Source organism: Meleagris gallopavo, chromosome 13 (genome assembly GCF_905368555.1).
Source record: "Meleagris gallopavo chromosome 13, MGAL_WU_HG_1.1, whole genome shotgun sequence".
Classification (NCBI taxonomy): domain Eukaryota; kingdom Metazoa; phylum Chordata; class Aves; order Galliformes; family Phasianidae; genus Meleagris; species Meleagris gallopavo.
In genome coordinates, this window is record NC_139416.1 from 15158887 (window position 1) to 15181430 (window position 22544).

General features: G+C 42.6%; 1 protein-coding gene across 1 annotated transcript; it reads left to right on the plus strand.

The window, feature by feature from the left end:
- The first annotated feature begins 1526 nt into the window (after positions 1 to 1526).
- On the plus strand, positions 1527 to 11821 carry HSD17B2 (hydroxysteroid 17-beta dehydrogenase 2). The gene is made up of 5 exons (XM_003209855.5): positions 1527 to 1822; positions 5379 to 5591; positions 5741 to 5926; positions 8101 to 8238; positions 9331 to 11821. Exons 1-5 carry the CDS (start codon positions 1564 to 1566, stop codon positions 9687 to 9689), a joined length of 1155 nt encoding a protein of 384 aa, XP_003209903.1. The 5' UTR covers positions 1527 to 1563; the 3' UTR covers positions 9690 to 11821.
- The last annotated feature ends 10723 nt before the right edge of the window (positions 11822 to 22544 follow it).

Below are 22544 nucleotides of genomic sequence, written 5' to 3' on the forward strand. Positions count from 1 at the left end.
CATTTCTAGATCATTCCCTTCTTTCAGGGAAGTCTTTTAGCGACTTGCCCCACAGTGTGCACCATGTATGCATTCAATTTTATTCCCCCACTACCGGGTGAGCACGTGGCCAGCCTCATTAAAAGTTGCTGCAAGGCCTTCAGTATCTTGCATTCAAAATACAGATTCAGCATTAATCCAGACACAGATCCCCCACTCATTCTGCACCTCGGTGGGCGCAGACGGGAGTTGTGACAGCACAGTGCTGTGCCAGAACCTGAGCTTGTGTATCCTCCAGTGTGTGAGCCGATGCTTTAACTGCTGTCACATTGGTGGTCACCTAAATCATGCTGTAAAGACCAGTCAGTGAGGAAAACCAGAATTCTCCAAGGAAATCTTTACGAAGAGAGTAGGGGAGAGCTGACTTATGGGCCACCATGCTAATAAAAGCAAAAGCAGCAAATGGCAGAGGTGAGTGAGAATAGCTTGCATTCTTTGCATGAGTGCTGTGGCAGAGGGATGGGTGGATGAGTGCTCACAGTGCAGTGAATGACAAGCAGATCTCATCTGGGTAGTGTTCCTTTAAGAAAGTGACCTCATCTCTAATGTAAACTGCATATAGAGGTATGTAAACGTTTTTACTGGCTGTAAAAATTTATAGTCAATAGATTTACCATCCCATAAAACACAGAGGAATAACAGAATGGAAACATGCCTGTGTCACATGCTAGGTCTGCATCCTGAGCTTCCACCTCCCTGTGTCTGAAGCAGGGCTGTCTGTAAATAGCTGCATCCTACGGGCTGGTTGTGATCTCAGACCAGTTAGCAGGGACTGTTACAGAGATAAACATGCCTGAAGTGCATTTCACACCTTGTAGCTGGATGACTGTTACAACACCCTTTTCTTCTTTAAACAAACTTCAGAGTACAGCACGCTAGATGTCAGATCTCTCAAATACAGTGAATTGTTTGCATGTGTGTTTTTGGTTTGCTTAGGGTATGGAAGGGATGCTTCCTGCTTTAATCAACATTAACGGAGCCGGGCTGAGAGCTCCCCACAGCTGTGCCATATGTCATTGCTTAACGAGCTGCCCTTGATGGCAGCACCACCTGTGCCATCCTACCCTGAGATTCCCCATCACACCCAACTCCTCAGAAACTACACCCAAAGTTTTCATACAGGACTTTTCCCATAAATCAAGCAATTTGTTTTTTCTTCTTTTTTTTTTCTTTTTTTTTTTTTAAAAAAAAAAAAACCTCTCTAGGGAAATGCACTTTAAAGACACACAGAACATATAGTGGTGAATTTTTTCCCGAAGCCCAGTGCTTGCTGCACCATGTCCATTCCCACTGCTGTCAATCATTACCCAGCCAGCACATTATGCAGAAGGTGGAGCTGTCAGGCAATAGGAATAAAAGGTAAGAAAAGCCAGAAGGCTCCTGCTTGTTGCAGATGCCAAGGGCGAGTGAGATTATGTCAAACCTTTACAGTCCCCTCTCCCTGCCCCACCCCTCACCCTGCCCCTATATAAGTGGGCTGCAACCAGCAGCACCTACTCTGCCTTCCTGCCTGGTGCCTGTGTGATGGATGTTCTCCCCAGCAGTGCCTTGGGATGGCTCTGTGTGGCCATCCCTGTGCTTTTTGGGCTCTGCTTGGCCAAGAGGAGATACAAAGCCCATGTGCTGCTCCAAATTGTGCTGCCTGCCTTGCTGGGACTGCTGTGCGTGGCTGTGCTGGGCACATGCTGGGGGCTCATAGTGTTCTGCAGTACATGGCTCAGCTGCTTGGTATACCTGGATGCAGGGCCACTACCTGTGGGTGACAAAGCTGTGCTCATCACAGGTAAGGGGCTTGGGGAACAAAGATGGGCTCTGCATGAAGGTGTGCTGGAAAAGTTTCTGCTCTTCAGGTTGGAATTCTCTGAAATGCGTGTTTATAGGCAGTACTTCTATTCTCTTCTTGTTTTACTTGCTTTTCCAGAGATGTTTTCTTTCTTTTTCCTTGTTCTGAACTTAAGTAGAAAAACATCTTAACAGATGCCATTATTTTAAGTATTTCATTTAATCCTTACAAGTAGCTTTTCAGATATGCTTGTGAAAATGTCTGGTTGGAAAGAAAGCCCACAGAATACTTACAATGGGCTAATTGTTGAGGAGAGACATTAATTTCTGGGAGTCCTCAAAACACTCCACTCATGCCTTACTTCAATTTGCTGCACTGGATGCTGAGGTACCGCTGTCTTCTGATGCGCTGTGTACACTGTGCCTGTAATTCAAGGCACTGCTTTGGTGCTGTCTCTATGAAACGAAGTATGTTTGGGAGGGAGTGATTTGCCCCATTGGTAGGGGAAACTCAGAGCTGCTGAGTTAGCTTTGTTTTAACACTCTGAGCTACTCAGGATGGCCTTTGTTTTTCAGGGATGGCATTTTTGTAGTTTTGTGGCTTTACTCTTGTTTCTTCTGAGACTTCTGGTGTTGCTGTCTGTGTTAATCAGGCTTCTGAACTGGAAAGCCCACCTACTCATTCTTGCACTAACTTAAAAAAACAAACCCATTATTTTTTTTTTCTGTTTTCCCTATGGGAAGCTGAGTCAAGTTGCTTTGGATGATTGAGCTATTTATTATATCACTTCACTTTGTTTTATAGGGACTCCTGGAGGTGATTTAGAGCATCCTGACAGCACTGCTGTGGGGATTAAATACAGAACTCGGAGCACAGGGCAAGCATGGGATTTCCTCTCTTCTTTTTGTAGCCAGGGTGAAAAGGGGCCCTGGGCACGGGAAGGGGCAGTGCTGCTCTCTGTGAGCTGTCAAATCAGCAGTTCTTCAGGAAACACTTCAGAGCTTATCTCTAAAGGGTCAGAGTTAGAACAGTACCAGGCAGGGAAGAGCTCTGGCTTACGATGCAGCGAGTGTGTGCTTTCTTTGTACCTGTGCTGCAACTGTCCCAAACAAATGCAAGTTCAGACACCTCTGGAAGCTGATGCAGCTGCAGAAGCTCTTCTGGGTCTTTTTGAATCCAGATGGTATGCAATCAATCAGACCCTCCTCAATCAAAATGAAAGTTTTACTCAACATGATTCTCATGATTCTCAGTTGCTCTGCCTGCAGCACTCACTTACCCCCCCCTCCCCTTCCCCCAACCTGCCTTTGTGGGAGAAGACACAGGTGCACAGTGACCTTAAATCAGTTTTGGGATCCTTTTCTCCAGTTTAGAAGAGACCTGAAGCAGATATTTCATGGGAAATGATTTCCTTGCACCATCCATCCCTGAGTGGAGTGCTGCAGCTGCCCCATATTGCCCACGGCTGCCTCTGGCTGGGCACACAGTGACCTCAGTGCTTCTCTCAGAGCTTTCAGATGTGGTTCTGGTCATTGTGTGCTGCTGTTGTCTGTAATTCACACCAGCAATTTGACAGTCTGGTTGTCCAAGTGCTCTTTCACACAAGCAACTGCAGGTATGTGAGCAGTCTGAAACACAGATGGAATATCTCCATTTATCTTCATGCTGGGACTGAGTGCTTTGTTGTCCACAGCTGTGGCCCCAGGCACAACTGGGTTTTATAGACCCAAACTGAAGATGCAGGGTAGCAGGATTGTAAAAATTCTTGCCTTGATTATTATGTTTTGAGTGGGATGAACTTCTCCAGCTCAGTTGGTCTTTCCATTCCTGGTGTGTGCCCTGTGTTCCTGATGCTCAGGGTGAGTTGAAGAGAAGTTCTTAGTAATGATTTCCTCTCTTAAAACAAGTTTTCTAGTGATTCACAAATGGCTGTTTTGTCTGTGGGGGAAATCTCTAATTCCTCTGCCCGCTTCCCAGTTCAAGCTGTGTTGTAGGGCTTTTTCTTGTGGAATATGCAACTCCGTATCTGTGTCCCTACTGGAGAGGATGGAGGAGTCGAGATTTGAGCCAGAAATCTGATTCTTAGTGGAAGAGAGAAAGACAGAGCACCCCCACTTACCCAGAAATCCATCATGTCTTTGAGGTATCTGCAGGCCTCCTCATGTTTCCTAGGAATTTCCAGGAATGTAGGCTTGTTCATTTCTTCCAGACCAGGGCTGTGAGAAGTGAAATGTGATGGATGTCATGGTCTAGTACATTGTCAACAAATGGTAGATTTCAAAAATGCCAGAAAGCATTCTTTAAAGAAGGGGTTCAACAGAGCATGAGTAATTTGTTTCAACATCTGGTGCTGACTGATCCAGGCACTAAGTACATCTTTCTTCCAAATCACCTGGAATTAATTTTTTTTGTCTTTCAGTACTAAAGTCTCATTTAGAAGATAAAACCCTGAAATAGAGATCTAGCACGAGTTAAGATGAGTCTCCTTGGCACTCAAGCTCTGTTGACTGAGGATTTTGGGTGCAGGAGCTGGCCCATTATCAATGGTTGTAATAACTGCTTTTGTGTACAGGAATTGCAGATTAACCCTCATAGCTTTCTGGTAAGGCTACACGGGGAAACTTGCACTCCTTTGCAAATGAGGAAAAGGCAAAAAGCCAACTGAAGTCCCATCCTTTTGTTTCATGTGTGGGTTTCCACCCATGCCGCAAATGGCTTTGAAAGTTGGCTTACTCAGTGGGAGGATCTGTACGAGCCTGATTGTTGCTGTGTATTTACATTAGTGATGTCTTGTGCGTTTGGCAGTTTGTTGCTTTATATGTAAACATAAGTGCTTACAAAGTCTGATACTAGAGAAGGTTTAAAAAAATAAAATCTAAAAAAATCTGATGCAAGTTTTCACAAATCAAATAGCTGGTGTAACTTGGTTTAGCCTAAAAATGCCTTTCTGGAGTTTCCTTAAGGCTTGAAAGCTTTGAGTTCTTTTGCAGCTAAAGACAAAGTTGCTTAGCTTTAGCTTGGTGGTAGCCTGCAGCCAAAAGTATTCATCAGAATGATTCAGATGGTAGATATTTTGCATAAAACAACACAACTTCCTTGAGTTAAGATGTGTAACTCAATTTAATTGAATTGCAGTGCCCTATAATGCTTTGTCCAGACGAGATTTCACATTAAAATCTGGATATATTTTTTTCTAGGTACTTTCTTATCAGGTTTCACCTATTAGAGTGTTTGTATTAAATCAACTTGTGGTTTTATTTCTTCTGTATGCAAGGAATGAGTCTTAGAATCTCTGTGGGACAGTATAAGCAGTTACTCTCAGCCCTGAGTGAGCAGGGGATGTTCTGCTGGTGTTTATTGAACATACAAAGAACCACCTTCTCACTTCATTACACTCAAACCTTCCTTCCTGCTCTTATATGCATTTCAGTCATTTCCTTTCATCTTTCTTTTGGTTACATCTGTGTATGTTTTCAATCAGTGCTGCCTCCCTCTGTGTTAGTGATGATGATGACTTAGAGACACTTCAAGTCTATCTGTCCTTGGATTCTTTCAGGAAGTGACACTGGGATTGGACACGCATTGGCCAAATACCTGGATAACCTGGGGTTCACTGTGTTTGCTGGAGTTCTGAACAAGGATGGCCCTGGAGCTGAGGAGCTGAGGCGAACTTGTTCCCAGAGGCTCTCTCTCCTACAGCTGGACATAACCAATCCCACCCAGGTCAAGGAAGCCTACCTGCAAGTCTCAGAGAAAGTGCAAAACACAGGTACAGCTTTTGTGGCGTTGTATGGGATACTAATCTACTTACTGAGAAGCTATCTCTTACCTGTTGGCTTCGTGTCTTATGTAGGTTATTTCCACCCCAAAGACTGTGGCAGCTAAGGCATGTGTATTTTTGTTTTCTCCTCTTCCCAGGGCTGTGGGGAGTTGTGAACAACGCAGGCATCCTGGGCTTCCTTGCTGATGGTGAGCTGCTGCCCATGAACATGTACAGGCAGTGCATGGAGGTGAACTTCTTTGGAGCTGTAGAGGTGTCCAAGACCTTCCTGCCACTACTGCGGAAATCCCAGGGGAGGCTTGTGAATATGTCCAGCATGGCAGGTGAGCTGAGTAGAGCACCAAGAGAGGGTCTGATACAGCAGGAAAAGCAATTCACGTCCTTGGCATAAATTCTGAGGAAGATGTTGGTTGGTCTTGCTCATAGACATACCCAGAGAATTAGTACTTAGGTGATCAGCGCAGGCTCCTGTTGAGTAGGCTGTTTTCAGAAATCAGCCCTTGAAGAAGAGTTTAAAATAATTAAAAAAATAAACTGCTATATAGAATTATAAAATTCTGATCGTGTGTTGTAGGTGCTGTGAGGGATAGCTCTGATTTTTCTTCTAGGAAGATGGGCAATGAAACATAAAATTTTCTAGAACACATTCCAGTAGAAGTCTGCCAGCCTTTCTTTGTGCACTCTTGAAACACCATGGCGATGCCCAAAGGCTTTCTGACTTATGCTAGAACAGGTATTCTTCCACTTAGGCTGGTTACAGCCAAAGGCTCAACTGGGCTATTTTTTTTTTTTTTAATACAGTGGATTGAAATTAAAGTAGAAACATATTAGGGATAAGTTCATGACTTTTGCTGCATGCATTTACTATATATGCCTTTATGACATAACCTACTATTCTAGGATGACAGCTGAGTTTAAGATGCAAGAGTGGGAGTAATAGCAGTATCTGGTAGCATTCTTGCTCCTCAGCTGTTGGCTCATTTGAAAATGAGACCTGCTAGAATCAGGATATCATGATGTTGGAAGGTATTCTTGCAAGACCTCTTCAGGGTTTGCCATATCACCTGCTTCCCAATTTTTCTTTTGCCCTGTCTGCTTGGGTTCTCACTTGTGTGCAGTTTGTGTCTACTTGAATCCTGCTGTATTGCCAAGGTGGTACCTTGTGCTGGTGGCTTACATCAAGGATATGGCATCAGCCTGGCTTGTGGCGTTGTCATCTTCTGTCTTTTTTTCAATTCCAGGAATGCTTTTGTACCTGCAAACCCATCTTAATGGCTCATTGCTAGCAATGAAGTCTTGATTTTTTTTTAATTTTTTTTATTAATGAGGGACCATTGCCCTTGCAAGCCCAGAAACAGAGGACAGATCTGTTTTCTGAGCACCCAAGTGAAGCTTGTATTTTAGGTGTTTTGTGGGAGATGTCTTGATTCTTGGCACGAGTCCTCAAGCTGTCTTACAGGGATAAACAGAGCTTTCCTGAGCTGAATAATTTGCTGTTAAAGGAGTTAATAATGACCTTGCTTAAACTATAGATGATCACAGATGTTCTGATTTGGGTAAACAGCTTCCTCTTAACATGGGGTCTGAGGGTCCTTTGGTAAAACATTAGCAGAAAAGTTAGTGAGGTCTGATTGTGCTGAGCCTATTCCTGCCTGCAGAGAGCTACATTAACTGGATTTGAGGTTACCCTGACCTCAGAGGGAGAGTGTATGTGATTCAATTGGCTCAAACCAATTCAAACTCATCTTTTTTTCAGATGCATACGGGAGAAAAATTAACATATGATTGGCCCGACTTCTTTAAAGGAATGATTCTGCATGTGGAGCTCCTGTAGTATCCTGGTTCTTACAGTAAAACAAACAAACAAAAAAAACCAACTCAACAAATGGCACCAGTGGTTGATCAGGAAGTTTGTCTACATTCAAGGATTTTCTTTTAAAGCTCCAAATACTGAGACAGAATGTTATGTCTGAAATGGAGGCTCTTCCAGAGGTTGTTCTGGGCTGCCCATGCAAGCAGGAGTGGTGTGCCTGAGGAAAAGGGGTGCCTGGTTTTGTAAAGCTGGAGTTGAGATTACTTGCTCTGTTGTAACTGTAGTTTATAATAGGAGCTTGAAATTCATGCTAGTGACATCAGGAATAGCAGTATTAATCTATCCTTTCACTGTTTATATGAAATAAAGCATTATCTGTGTTTTGGAAACCAACAGTTGTATTGCATTTGAGGGTAAAGAGTGCTGCAAATTACACTTCGTGTTTTCTCTTGTAGATGATATCTTACAAGGAGTTACTGAGCATAAATGCTATAAGCAACTGCTAATTTACAGCGCACACTTTTTTTTAACCTCCAGAAAGAAACAATTCCCTCACCGACTTGTCTTTAACCTCAGTGAGAGCCACGTAATTCTGGCTGTGGTATAATATTCCTCCTAAATCACTGAAATAAAGGCTGGAAAGAGCCAGTGTTAAGCTTTATCATGTTTATATTGCTCCTGCAGGAGGCATTCCACTACCGAGGTATGCTGCATATGGAGCATCAAAGGCAGCTCTGTCCATGTTTTCTGGAGTAATGAGGCAGGAGCTTTCCAAATGGGGAATCAAAGTTGCTGCAATTCATCCATCAGGCTTCAGAACAGGTTGGTGTCTGACACTTTAGATAGTTCCTGCCTCTCTTTTCCTGCAGCCTCATGTCCTCAAGGAGAGCTCTGAATGAGTCTCAGCACTTTCCTATTCCTCATGTTGATTACAGAAATTAAGATGTGTTCTTTTGACTGCTGCTCCCCTCCAGGACTCATATCTTTGCTCTGGTTCTTTGCTGTGGAAGAGTTTGAGCAGAGGTCTGCATTAAAGAATACCGTAACCTTGTTATACCTTTCAGGTGATAGGCCACAGTTTGTCTTCAGAATTTCTCTGTATCTTCCCTCTTCTAGTTGGGGGGCGGAGGGGGAAGGCAAAAAAAAGAAATGCAAACCAAAACATGCTCAGTACTGCCTACTCAAAGTTCTGGTGACTTCACAAAGAATTCCTATGCCAGTGAAAAGCAAAACACGTATTTTTTTTTTTTTATAAAAGCTCTCTCCCTTGAATGCTTACCTTCCCGTGTGACACTGGGCTCTGCCAATATCCCCAGGTTTCTACCTTCAGGAATCTGCTGTGCTATTGCCAGACTGTTGGATGGGAACTTCACCTGTCAAGACAAGTCCCAGTGTTGGTGCTGTAAATATTTATTTAAAGATAAGTCTTCATTTGCAGTGCTTAATTCATGCATTATGCAATAAATGCATTGGAAAGCAACTGCTTTCATTCTTACATGATGAAAATAATTTTTTTAATCTAATACAAGCTTCATTCTTCATGAAACAGCTTATTAAAATACCAGTGCCTCTCATGAGAGAGGCACTAGGCCAACCCGATTTAATCTTGCCCATCTTAGTTTGCCTCTCTTCTTTCAATGAAATCTCCTATTAATAAACACTAATTAGAAATACCTGTTTAAAAAAAGAGTAAGGACAGAATGACATGGGAGGAAAAAGATACTGGTAACAGAACAGTGTATTAACACCGTGGAGGTGTTACTAACCAGGTGTTTTGCTCTTCCTTTATGCAGTTCAGAACTACTGTGCCTCAGGGCTCAACGGTGAGGGAGTGCTTACTGCCTACAAATCATGGCTTAATTTTTTTTGTAATTAACCCCAAACTCACTTTCAACCACGGTGTTGCTGCTGCAGGTATCCAAGGCACATCAGAGCTGTGGGTGAAGCAGGAGAAAGAACTGTTGGAGCACCTCTCAGTGGATGTGCAGCAGGACTATGGCAGGGACTACCTGCTGGGGCTGAAAAACTACCTGCTGCGTATCCCTATGTACTGCGATGTTGACCTCACCCCTGTGCTGAGCTCCATCCTGCATGCACTGCTTGCCAAGCGACCGCACAGCTTGTACACCCCAGGCAAAGGGGCTTATGTGCTGCTCTGCATCTTCTGCTACTTCCCACTCTGGTTCTATGACTTCTTAGTTAGTAAGTCGCTGAGACTTGAGTCCATCCCAAAGGCACTGAGGACGTCGGAAGCTGAGAACAAGGACCTCTGAGGTATCCACTGGCATTTATCAGCTTTGTGATCACTGTGGAAAGAACTCTGTTTTAGGGCTCTGCTAATTATTGTACTGTCTTTGGTATATGGGGTTTGAGCTGCCTTGTGAGTGGAGTGGAATCTTTGTGTTAAGAGCAGCGTTCAGGAAAATGGTGGATAAACAAATAGAAAACACAAGAATGGTCTTTCTGGAGTAACTGTGGTGTTTCCCTGTTTGTCTTTGGTGTAAGTTATCTCATGAGGTTATATAGCCCTTGTATGCTTCAACAATCACTACCAACACATGGACAGATATCTAATTCTAACCTGACTTTTAATAAATCTTTTAGATCACAACCTTTCTAAACCTTAGAAGCTGCATATTCCCATCACTAGAAAGCCTTATAAATGTTTAATGTACATCCTTTTCACTGCAGCTTCAGTATTCCTTTCTCTATGGCTCTCTTGCTGTTGGACCTGAGGAATGATTGACTTTTTTTGCCCAAGTTCTGTGAAGTATTGTTGTGATGTTTATGATGTATCCTCCCTGGACTGAGCAACACAAATAGTATGGGTGGGGGGGAAACGAACAAAGACAGATGAATATTTTTTTACCAAGATGCCAAGCATCTCTTTCCTGCAGTGTATTACTAATAACAGTGACGTTGGCTGCTAATTTCATGCCACTGTTTAGCCTGTATTTGCTGCTTCTGCTTCTTTATCTGTAATAATTAGTAAATTGATCTCGCTTCTCTTTAGACAATACTTTATTCAATTTTGTGGTTAATGAAGCATTCATGACTCAATTCACTTTTTTCCTGAACGCTTGCCTGTTTTTTCCTGTGTTTTCACTTGTCCCATGAGTTTGTGCTTTTGGTCACTGCTCCTGAATCCATTTGTTGTTGCCCTCCTCTGTGTTCCATAGAACCCTTTCCAACACCTGAAGTTGAGTAGTACTCTGTTTTCCTACCTCATCCCCTCTTCAGCATCAGCTGATATTTGTAAGGCTGTAATGTTCTGGAACAAGCCCCATCCCCTGAGTTCCCTGTATCTTGCTTTGCTTCCTTTCATGTGATGAAGAGGAGAAGCTGTTATGTTCTGGGCTTTTAATATAGGAGCATTTTTTCCTATCCAGATATTCTCATCTTCTGTCATAATCCTACTTGCAATTACATAGTCCTGATCAAAAGTCAATTAAATTTGTGTTTGTAATACTTCTGTCTCCTTTGTGTACCTCATACAGCAATACCAGGCTCTATATGTGCCCAGAGGATGCTCTGCAGACTTGGCTCGCTATTTCAATTTGTGTCCTGGTTTGGAAATCCTCCTTTCCTGTACACCCTGTTGTTATTATTGCTTTTATCTATGGTGGCTTTGCTCCTTGGGGGTTTATATCAGTCCCACTCATAGATGTTTTTTATGCCATCCTTTCAGGAAGGTACAACTGCAAATGTTTCTCGCTCAGGAAGTCTGTGACTGTTTCAATCTCTGTCAATTTCTACCTTTTTATTCACAAAACTCTTTGATCTGCCTCAAAATGTATAATAAAATAGATTGCTCTGACTCTTTTGGCTCTGTCTTGACCTTGTACGCTACTGGGGACTGCTACAACCAGCAGGGCTGAATCCTGGCTGCCTTCAGAGTGAGGGAACCGCCTGACACCTTGTCTCAATCCTGGATGGAGTTGTTTGTTTTTCACTTTGCATCCAGTTGAGCTGTAACTTGGGTTGGCTGGAGTTTAGCCCTTAGGTGCTCACAAACATTATAAACCCAAATTCCCCTTGGCAGCCAGTTCACTGTTTTATGTGGCAATATTCATAACAATCCTTAATCACTGCTGCGTTATTTGGCAGCAGTTATAAAATGCAAATATTTCTCTCCTTTGCTTCCTTAATAGGAGTATTACCTTTTGTGTTGCAAACCTATTAAACTAGGAGTTCATGTGTAGGATTTGATTTTTATTTTTAAATTATTTTAACTTTTATTTCTTGGAAAACTTATACTCTAAACAGCTATTTTAGACCTCCTCACCTAATGAGGAAGATGCTTTGATCCCACAATCACTTGGGACTAAGGTTACTAGTGTTTCATTCCTATAGGGACTGTGCTTCTAAGAATAATTGTTGTAACATATTATTGAATTATTCGTTGTTTAACAGTTGCAACATTAAAGATGATTTTCTGTTGTTAATGGCTTAACTAGAGAATAATCCAAGCTGAAAATGGCTGGTGGCTGTGAGAACAGGAGACTAAATTAAGGGAGTTTGTGGTCAAAGTGCTTGTGTCTGTATTAAAGCTGATGCAGCTCCTGCTCTCAGGGACCAGTGTCCAGGTGCTGTGCTCTTTCCCTTCCTTAAGGGGTGAAGCTATTTTGGGAGTGGGAGGAGAGGAAGGGAAATGGTGGTTAATCTACTTGAATATGTAACTTGAGTCTGTTTTCAAATTCAAGTCTAATGAAAAGCTTCAGAAAACTGAAGAATGTGGCTACAGCCTGACAGTGGGGATAACAAATAATACCTTAATATATTACACTCCTAATCAGGTAAGTAAATATTAAAAGCCATATGTATATAGTTCAAAAGAGGTTATATTCAGCAGAAATCATGATTAAAAAAAAAAAAATTATACACTTCCCTCTGCTCTAAGCTCTGGAATCCAGGTTGTGACTGAGGAGTAAATGCTCCCTGCCACTTCTTACCTGGCCCATCTCTGACTCCCATTCTCCTAGTCTGCATTTACTTCTCTGGCTCACATCTTGTCTTGGTTAATGTGAGCAATTGATTTTTAAGGTATGTAGCCTTGGTGAAACAAAAGATGAATTATAAAGTCTTTATTTTTTTTATAACAACTTTATTCTGGTTCCATTTCTATGGGCCCCCTGATGACATCCATATCTGTTGTGTGCTTCTAGTTTTGCACTGCAACCTGAGAAGAGCAGTGAAATATCAGGCATCTTTGTGCTTATGTTATAGGAGAAAGCTGTGATGAGTGAGATTTGGTGGCCATCTGCTGAGGGAACAACTCTGCATCTCTTGGTGCATAAGGCTGACTGTGTGGCTGGAGGCAAGGAAGGCAATCAAAGTGTTGAGAGTTACGGTGCTCAAATGAGGGCTTTGAAAAGGGATTTTGGGGTTGGGTAAAACTAGGGTTTATCCACCCAGATCAGGGTGGGTTGCTGAGGATTATTAGCTTGTATGGGAATGGGAATTAATCCCAAAAATGCTTTCATGCTCTGAGTAAGAGGGTGAGCAGACCTGCTGCTCCACATCTGGCCATCTGATGCTGGTACCTTGGTGAAGGTTGTGCATGACTTTTGTAGTTCATGCCAAAGTCATAAAAATAGCATAACATCCATCTCTATGTAATAATGAAGAATTGGCTTTAGAATTAGTAGAGGCCAAACACAGGAATGAGGGGGGAAGAAGCAGCTGCTTTTTCTCATTTAATGTGTGTGATCAAAAGCTTAATTATTTCTAAATGATTTAAAATATATGTGACTGCTGGAATGACTTCATACCAGAAAGCACATGTGAATGTTGGAGAAATCTCCATATTTTGCCAGTTTGTCTCCCTGCTATCCTGAAAAGAGAGTTTGACTTCTAAGTTCCTATAAATGAGTGCCCTGGCATGCAGAAGGATGGTTTTGCTTATAATTAAGAAAAGTCACAATGACTCCTGTACACATTCTTTGTGTCAAAAGGATGCTTCCAGGGAACTCTCAAGTCTCAGTAATATCAAAATTATCCAAAACCAGAAGCAGTACTAAAATGAGTCATGGTTTCCTCTTTTGAGGAAACCTTGTGGCAACCTTGAGGCAGTGGGCTTTTACCACTGCAAGAGCGGTAATTACTTTGATTTTTAAAGCGTGCCCAAATCATAAACCAAATATTGCTGGCGTTTCATGGCAGGAGACAAGCTTTAAATAGGATAAATGGGATTTGAGCATGTTGTGTAGGTCATCGTAACCTAAAGTAATGAATCTAGATTAACAACCTTAGTGGAAGTAATTGCTGTAATATAGATAGTCTACATAGGTTTAATGCCTAGGTTACGTAGATTAAACAATCTAAGTCTATATGCCTGTCCATCCTGTTGCCTTTGGCTTTGGAAAGAGTGCTGAACTATTTCAAAATAGGAGGTGAGAGATGAAACCACGATCAAGGGATGTGAGAAATAATGACCTAAAGAAAACATGAGGGAGGTAAGTACAAATGGCAGTGAGAGAAGTGCAGGAAGTAAGCATGGTGATGCTAAAAAGAAGGGCCTGAGCAGGCTCAGCTCTGGGTCATGGTAACCTGCCTGCTTTCTAACACACCTTCTCTATCACCTCCTTCAAGACTTGACTTTAGAAAGTGCTACTGAAGAGACAGAATGAATGGTTATAAAATTGCCCCCTTCAAAGCCCTTCTAGCGTTACTTGCTCTTGTAACATCCCATCCCATGAAACCCTGGGACAGACATCATGACTGGAGTTGGCAGCAGGGATGGGGCAGCGGCTCAGCAATGCTCCCAGCCCAATGCACTCCCACGGGCTCTGGGTGGTGATGAAAGGGCCTGGTTGTTTGCTCCTGCACACCTGGGAGTGGGGAGGGGGTGTTGGCTGTGAGTCAAAGCTCATCAGCCCATGCAAGGCTGGCAGTGCTTGCTTATTTGCATTCTCTCTGTCTGGGGAAAAGAAAATCACGCTGTACTTTTCATAATGGGGGAAAAAATGTATTGCCCTTCAGTCATAGTAATTTCCATTACAGCAATCTGGGAGAGTAGAAGTCATCTGCGCCATGTTCCCTATGGGCATGCACTGTCAGCAGTAAGTGCTGACACCAATCCGTGAGCACGTGGAAAGTTCTGTTGCATGCATGACATAGTGCAAAGTCAACAAGATGAAAAAGAAGATGATGTGCATCTGACTGAGAGCAACCCAAGGGTGACTTATTCCACTGTTGTGTGGGAGAATCTTACTTTTCCAGAACAGGTGTAAGAAATTGCTGTTATTGCTTCTGTACGTCTCAGAAAGTATCTTAATGCCTCTAATTTCTCAAACAAACACAATTCACTGCTTGAAGGATGAAATCCTTAAAGAGCTCATTTAATTAAAAAGATGAATGGGGAAAAGCAGAGCAAATAAGATATAATTATTGTTTTAATGTATATACAGCAAAGTAATCATGCTGCACATTGGGCATAGATTAAGGGAATAAGAGGCTTAAAAACTTGGCATTTTCAAAAATGTTTTATCATGAAAAATTGCATTAAAAGCTCATATTGGGAGTTGGCTCTTTCGTGGGCTCTTCAGAATTACAGCCCTGTATTAGTGCATGAACACGTGTTTCCCTTCTCTCCAAACTCTCTCACTATGATTGCAGATGAGTTGCATTAGATATTTGCACAGAAAGTGCAGTTGTTGGAACTAAAAAAAAAGGAAAAACGCACAAAAAAATGACATTCAATTACTTGAAAACATCACTTTGGGCCATGCCATCACTCCCTCCGTATTTTTTTTTCCAAGTATTCTCATGGGCAGGAAAAGGATGATGATGATCATTTAAAAAAAAAAAAAAAAAAGGCAGGTGCTGAACCTAAGAAGATTAATGATTCTACTCTGCTTACTGATTTAACATATGGTGCGGAGAGCAAATGGGATGTGGTGACAGACCCATGTGCTCTGTAATGAATGGCTGTGTCCAAGGGGTAGAACGCAGCAACCTGACAGCAATAGTGTCAGCAAAACTTGAGCATCCAACAGCAGAGGGTGCCTGAGCATGGCTGAGGGTGATGTGATAGATGTACCATGCATGAGGCAATGCTTGCAGCCTAGCAAGCTGGGTTTACGTGATGGAGGCGGATGCAGCTCCTGCTCTGGGGCAGCTGGTGGCCTCACAGTGCTGAGGGTGGTTATTTCTGTTATTTTTTTATTTGCTAATTTTTTAATGATTTTTTAATTTGTTATTTGGTTTTGAAGTCTATGGGAAGCATTGCAAGATGTCAGACTTCCTCCAGGTGAAAGGGAGGAAATGCAGATGTGCACCCTGAAGTTATCTGAGGCTTTGAGAGGTAATATGTAGTGTTGGCATCTCAGTACCCTTTTCTGAGGGATTTAATGGCTGAGAGTTGAGTCTTGTTCATGAGGGGAGGATTGTGGGGATGACTACACGAGCTGAGAGGCAGTTCTTACATCCTTCAGTGTACCTGACTGCAGTGCAGGTACCCAGAACCTGCAGCAAATGGTCAGTCCCATCACTTCAGGGGAGTTGGTTTGGAAGTGCCAGATGCTTCTTAATCTTCCTGGTCAACATCTGCACAAATTTTGGTATACTTTGGAAGCAGACATGAGAATTGCTTTCAAGTACTGCTCGATGTTCTGGCAGTGTGTAGCTCTGGTAAGGAGGAAAACAGCACTGATGAAACAGGGTTTGTCTCTGGTTGCTTGTGCATCGAGGTCTGATGGGCTCCAGTTACTGGGGTCACATGTGGTACTGTGGGAACTGATTCCCCAGAGCTTCTGTTTGGTCTTGCTCTGGGGGATGTAAAAAAAGTCCTTCCTCCTCTGCTTCTTGGCATGCTTCAATGCATCGAGTGGAGCCAACTCAGGACTGACCCTGATTGACTTCTTGAATGTAACCTGGGTTGTCCATGGTTTTTAATGGAAGTTCCTACATGCGATGAATTCCTGGTGCAGCAATTTGGTTTTTTAATAATGAAGAATGTAAGTCAACTGTCAATTTTTTCTATTGATGAACCAGAATTCCCAAGGGTTGTCCTATAAGTGATTTGAACATTGCAAAATCTCTTCATGCCAAATATCACTGGTGTTCTTAGGAAGTTTAAGTGCCTGTTGCTAGCTCCTGTGGCACTGTTAGTTCCCTACTCATACTAAGGTGACTTTGATGATCCAAGCCCCTTGAGGCAGTAGAGCTGGTTGCTACTTTTTTCTTATGTGCAGCTTAAGATTGGTCCAAACTGTGTTAGTGTTCAGGGAGAATTGGGGGCTCATTGCTGGAAAACACTCATCAGTAAAAAATCCCCCTTCAGATAGCAAAACATGCTCCTGCCTGTTCAGCCCTGGCTGTTTGGGCAACTCTGTTTAGACAGCAACAAGAGCCAACGGCTCTTTGACAGCATATTAACTAGACAACTTATTACACTTTGCTAAATATTTGCAGCATATTTACACCTGGATTTTAGCAGTGAATCTTCTCACACTCTTTGAATGGGGAGAAAAGTTGCAAAATAATAGGAAGAAATGTCCAGAATCCCTAAATAAATAATATATATACATATAAAAAACATATAAAACATATGTAACATAACATATAACATAACACCACCCACATAACACCACACACCACCACATAAAACATACTCCTTTGATGCTGAGATATAGTCTTTCTGAGACCATTGCTGTTGTAAGACTTAACTGGGTGATGAGCAGGTGACCAAACTCCAGGTAATCTGCAGGCTCTGGAAAGAAGAGGGAGGTTTCCATCTTGGCAACTTCAGTATCATGAATTTTGTTGAAAGATTAATTAGATGAAATCATAGAATCACTGGGTTCAGAAAAGACACTAAGATATCAAGTCCAACCCTTACTGGTTGCCATCGCTCCCACTGACTGTTTCCCCCAGTGCCACATCTCCACAGTTCTTGAATGCTTCCCTGGGCAGTCTGTATAAATGCATTACCACTCTTTCTCAGAAAAAATGTTTCCTGATGTCCAATCTGAGCCCCTGGACATGCTCCAGGGCCTTGATGTCTTTTGTGCAGTGAGAGGCCCATAACTGAACACAGCAATCACCAGAGCTTGAGTACAAGAGGACAATCACCTGCCTGGTCCTGCTGGCTATGCTATTTCTGATGCAAACCAGGATGCCATTGGCCTTCTTGCTCATCTTCATTGGCCATCTTCTCGTCTTCAGGCAGCATTGTCCCTTTCATACACATTTTTGACACTGGTTGTGTGTCCAGTTGCTGATAACAGACCAGCACTAATTCAAATTCATTTTCACTGTGTGAATAGGTTTGTAGGATGTGGCGTGCAATGAGCAAGTCTGGGCTTTTTTTAAAAAGCTGGTGCTTGTTCACTCAATGAGCATAAATCTAGTGATAAAAGTGGCAGGAGCCAATTTGAATGAGCTGTGGAGGTGGTTCGCAATCCAGTAAGCTGTACACACTGTCCCAACTTAAAACTTTAATTAGTTTCAACAGGTCTTACCTCTGTGAATTTTCTGTCTGGGCTAAGGAAAGAAGTGCCAACCATGTAACCTACTTGCAGCCTCCCAGCCTTTCCACCTGTAGCTGAATTTAATGAGCTGAGGCAACTAATATTCCCACCCTGAATAAGTGGTTACTGCCAGAAACTCTTAGAATAGGACTCACAGGATGTTCTGATTAAAATCTAGATCCTTGCAAACAATGGCATCCAAGGGGAAAAAAATTACAGGGCTTGAATTTGCAAATGAAATCATATTTCATGTTCAGAAGATATTGTGCAATCTTCCCAGGATACACAAATGAAGCCATGCAGATGGCCGTCCAGAGCCTTGCCAGAGCTCCTTGTTCGTTAATCCTCACCACAAAATATTTTACTTGGAGCCCCAAGACCAGCAAGCCTCTTCTTTTGTGGTTGTGTAATGTTCACCTGGGAAACACAAGAGGCTTGAAACTCTTTAGTTCCTCTGTAGAATTTAGCTCTTGGTTCATAATGTCTGAATAGATGACATACGTAGAAATTTAACCAAACCAAGCCACCGTCCTACCCAAACCAACCAACCACCTAGATGTGAGGAAATAGGAACTTGTCCTAACTCACTGGCACCAACATTAAGATGGAGACAGCTCTCTGTTTTTCTCACCTAATCCTTTCTTCACAGTGGGCTCTTGGTTTCCTTCTTTTTGCCCATAACACCCCTCAGATGGTATGTAGCTGGTGTAGAAAATCTCCATCAAAGAAGATTAATTAAGCATCTCATTTTAGTTGTGATTTGCCAATGTCTTCATTTAAGTATCTATAGAGTGATTTTTTTTTTCTTTTTTTTTTTTTTTACCTTGAAACATTTTTTTCTTCTTATATAGTGACTGCCTAGTTGTGTTTCTTAATTAGATGAAGCATTCACTTCATTCTCTCTCAAGTCTTTGTCAGGCCAAGATTTTTCTCTCATATCCTCTTTCTTGACCATGTGAGATACCCATCTTTGAAGGCTCTTTTGCATTTTTGAGTGAGAATTATCCTCCACACAAGACTTTGGTGTGTGAGTTCAGTCATTAGATATATTAGATATATTTCTTGTAGGTGTTTGTACATAATAGCCTCTTATTGAAAGGCAATTAAGCACTCTGGGGAGACTGAGTTTTTCTCAAGAACATATTTCCATTATGGTTCCCTGGTTACCCATTGCTGACTTTTGTTCTTTCAAGAAGCTTGATCTTATCCAGAAATACAATTTCTATCAATTCTGAAGAGATTTACAGGAATATGAATGGTAGCCTCTTAGTATTCCATGATTTCATATCAGCTGCTGCAGAGGGCTTGCACAATGACAGAGTTTATGCAGACAGAAGGGCATGTTGTTCTGCAGCTAAGCAGGAAATGCTATAGTTGTGTTGCAATCTGCCATCACGAAAAAATAGGTTGGGAATTACAGTGTGATTGCATCATTGCAATGCCTGACATCCTCTCCTTCCTGCAGAAACACCTCTTGGCTACTGTGAGGTAGAATTGTGGTCATCCAAAGGCGATGGGTGCCTGTGCAGATGGCCGTAAGGTGGTCAGGGAGAGATGACTGAATGTCCAAGTGCTGAACTTCGGCTATGAAGATTCAGAAAAGATCCACTGTTCCCCTGCAAGGAGCTGAGAGTGAGCTTTATTTTCTTGTGAGGACTTTGAGCCCAGGCAGACCAAGGGACCATTGTGCAGAGTGTAGAGCATCTTGGAGTCTGCTATTTCCACCAAAGCATGGTGTGTGCTCCTTTTGCTTGCTCTTCTACAGGAGTCATTAATTAAATTTAAGATCTACATAAATTAAAGGTCTGCACATGCCAAAAATTTCAAATAAGCTCAGGTGACTTGGGAACCTACAATTCAGAGAAGCAAGTTCCCAGCTCCTGCCCGTGAGTCCCACAGCTCAATGTCCCATGCTAACGCTGCCATCACTGCTCTGTTCTCACCTCTGGCGTGGCAATAACGTTGTGTTAATTAGCAGTTAGTCTTGCTTGCATTTGCAAGCATGAAGCCAGAAGAAAGCAGTCCACTTAAATGGAAAGGTTCAGTCAAAAATCCCTCTGCTAATTCCTGCTGTTTCTCAAGCTGCTAAAAAAATTTAGACAATAATTCATGCTGTGGTAGGCATTTAAATAGTGCAATTAATTGCACTGTGTGTTTTTTCACCTCTTTCTTGGAAAACTGCAAGAAGGTGGAAGGATGTGGAAAGGAGTAACGAACAAGAGGTGATCTTTGCCTCAGAACACTCTTATTCTTCTAATGTGAGGTACTAGACATCATATGTATATAAGAACGTGTGTACCATTTTCTTTTGGTTTCACTTGGGTCTGTTGAGAGGGAGGACCACTTCTCAAAAAGTGGGCAGGGAAGTTTTTCTCTGTTGTTCATTTTGCTCCAATCAGGACTGTTGCGGCTTTTTTCTAGCTGGGAATTGAACTTATCAACCCAGTAAAGTACAAGAAGTTGCCTGTGCTCCTGTAGATCATGGGAGATGAGACGGCACCTTCCCAGAGGAACACATTCGTTGCCCCTCTCCATTTGGTAAGGTCTTCTAATCAGTGTTGTGGCCAGCTTCTGGCTATGTGGGCTGAGGCAGAAAGCTGCACAGTTGTTTGTGTAGAATGCAAATAACCCCAGCTCAGGAGAACAGGGGTGATTGCAGAAAGTGAGCCAGGCTGACACAGGTTGTTTGTGCACTTGTGGTGTGGGTGAGATGTATGTGGGGAACTATCCTAAGGACTGGGTCTGTGTAAAATTGTCTCCAGCCACGTTTCTCTCTGATATATCTCAGTACTGCATTTATACCAGGCAGGAATGAGTCTCTGACTTAAATTCTATCATTTCTTGCAATTTTCCATAAATCCATAGATATTACATCTACTGTAGAGCTACAAGTAGTATGTGTAGCTATAAGTAGTGCAGCGTGGTCTGCTGGCATGGGTACAGAATCATAGACTCATAGCATCATCTGAGATGGAAGAGACCTGTAAAGGCCATCTGTCCAGCACTCACAGCAAACCCTGTTAAAAAGTTTGTCTCCTTTTTATATCCCCTTTAGATAGTGAAAGATCAGATCGTTTTTGTTGAGCCTAATGATTTGCACGTGGCTCAAATGTATTTACTGCTTCTGAAGATGTCAAGAGAGGAAACCTGCTCTGCTGCCAGTGCAGCTGAGCTGTGCCTGCCCCATGAAACCATGAGAGTGACCCATGTCCTCCAGCCAGCCCTGGGGCAGCACCTGTGGGGTTTTGTATAGACCAGCCCCAGCAGAGGCAAACAGTTTTTCACCCAGCCACAGCTGCTGTGGCTGTTTGAAGGATATATCAGAAGATCTGCTGATGCACTTCAGCTATTCAGCTAATTGGGAGATGAGTTAATTTTGTTTCAAGTTGTGCAAGCTAGTCAATGGGTTTGGGGTCCTCCAAGTCCAATACCAGCCGGTTTGTCATGCACCTAGAGCCTTTTGTTTCCTGTTTTTGCTCTCCACTAGCAGAGAGGTTAACATTATTTATTCTTTCCATAAAGAAAAAGCAATATCAAGTGTTCTAAAAGCTGCGACCTAAAGGCTTTCATTATGTTGTGCAGTCAAGGGCAAGGCTTGTATTCAAAGCTGTGGAGAGGCAAATGGCTCTGTGGATCAACATAATAAAAATTATTCAGCTGAAAGTATAAAAGAAAAAAAAGGAAAAAGAGAAAGAAATCTGGAGGCCAAATATGACAGGTATAAAGAGATGGTTGTGTTCAGAGTTGTTAAGACCACATTATCGTCCTGGCAAAGGGCAGCTAAGTGAGATTTCTATCCCACCAGCATCTGCTGACGTTGGCTTTTCCAGGAAATAATGGGGCAAATACAATGCCTTGTTGACCTCAGGAGTGTTTATAGGGAACAAGAGGAGAAGCATAAGGAGATCAGGGCACAACATGATGGCAACAGAGCATTGCCCACAGGCTGGGGAGGATGGGACAGAACCCAGACCTTCTTCTCGCCCCCCAGGGCTTGGAGCTGGGTGCTGCCAGCTCTCCTTTCCCAGATGAGGTGCACATTTTGCACTCTGCAGCAGTGCAGATGGGCTGAGCTGCAGAAGGTAGCAGAGTGCTTCCCCAGATTTTTCTCTCCAGTGCCTTAGCTTCTGGGGCTAATGAAGCTTTGAGGGATAATGTGAATTGCTGCATAAATTGATATCCTTTGCTAATTGCATCAGCATTTTGCTTTGATGAAAGCCTGGTAAAAGGTGCCAAGAAACTAATAACACACAACATCATTTGCTATGTAAAAAAAAAAAAAAAAAAAAGGAAGAAAAAAAAAAAGAAAAAAAAGCAGTCACTGATTGATTGAATGTACGATGATTCACAGAGCTATGAGTCAGCTCACCAGGAGATGTTTGTTACGGGTTCAGTGGAAGGCTTTATTTTAACATGGTGAAGGACCAGACTTTAAGAAAAACATTCCTAAACATTGCTGGAACGTTGTTCAGACTGTGAGATGAAGGTCACCTTGCTCTGCTTGCCAGGACACTGCTCACCACCAGCCACAAGTAGCTTGGGTCCTCTCAAGTGTTTTCCTTGATTGCAGGCTGGCCACATTACCTGAGTAGCACAAAGCCACTGTTGCAATGGAGGTGTGAAAGCTGGGAGCTGCTTTTGCTCTTGCCACCCCTT

What these genes read in the sequence shown, in the direction of transcription:
- HSD17B2 (XM_003209855.5), top strand. Translation starts at nt 1,564, where the DNA reads ATGGATGTTCTCCCCAGCAGTGCCTTGGGATGGCTCTGTGTGGCCATC. An exon ending in CAAAGCTGTGCTCATCACAG is followed by an intron (nt 1,823 to 5,378) that starts GTAAGGGGCTTG and finishes GGATTCTTTCAG; the next exon opens with GAAGTGACACTGGGATTGGA. An exon ending in AGAGAAAGTGCAAAACACAG is followed by an intron (nt 5,592 to 5,740) that starts GTACAGCTTTTG and finishes TCCTCTTCCCAG; the next exon opens with GGCTGTGGGGAGTTGTGAAC.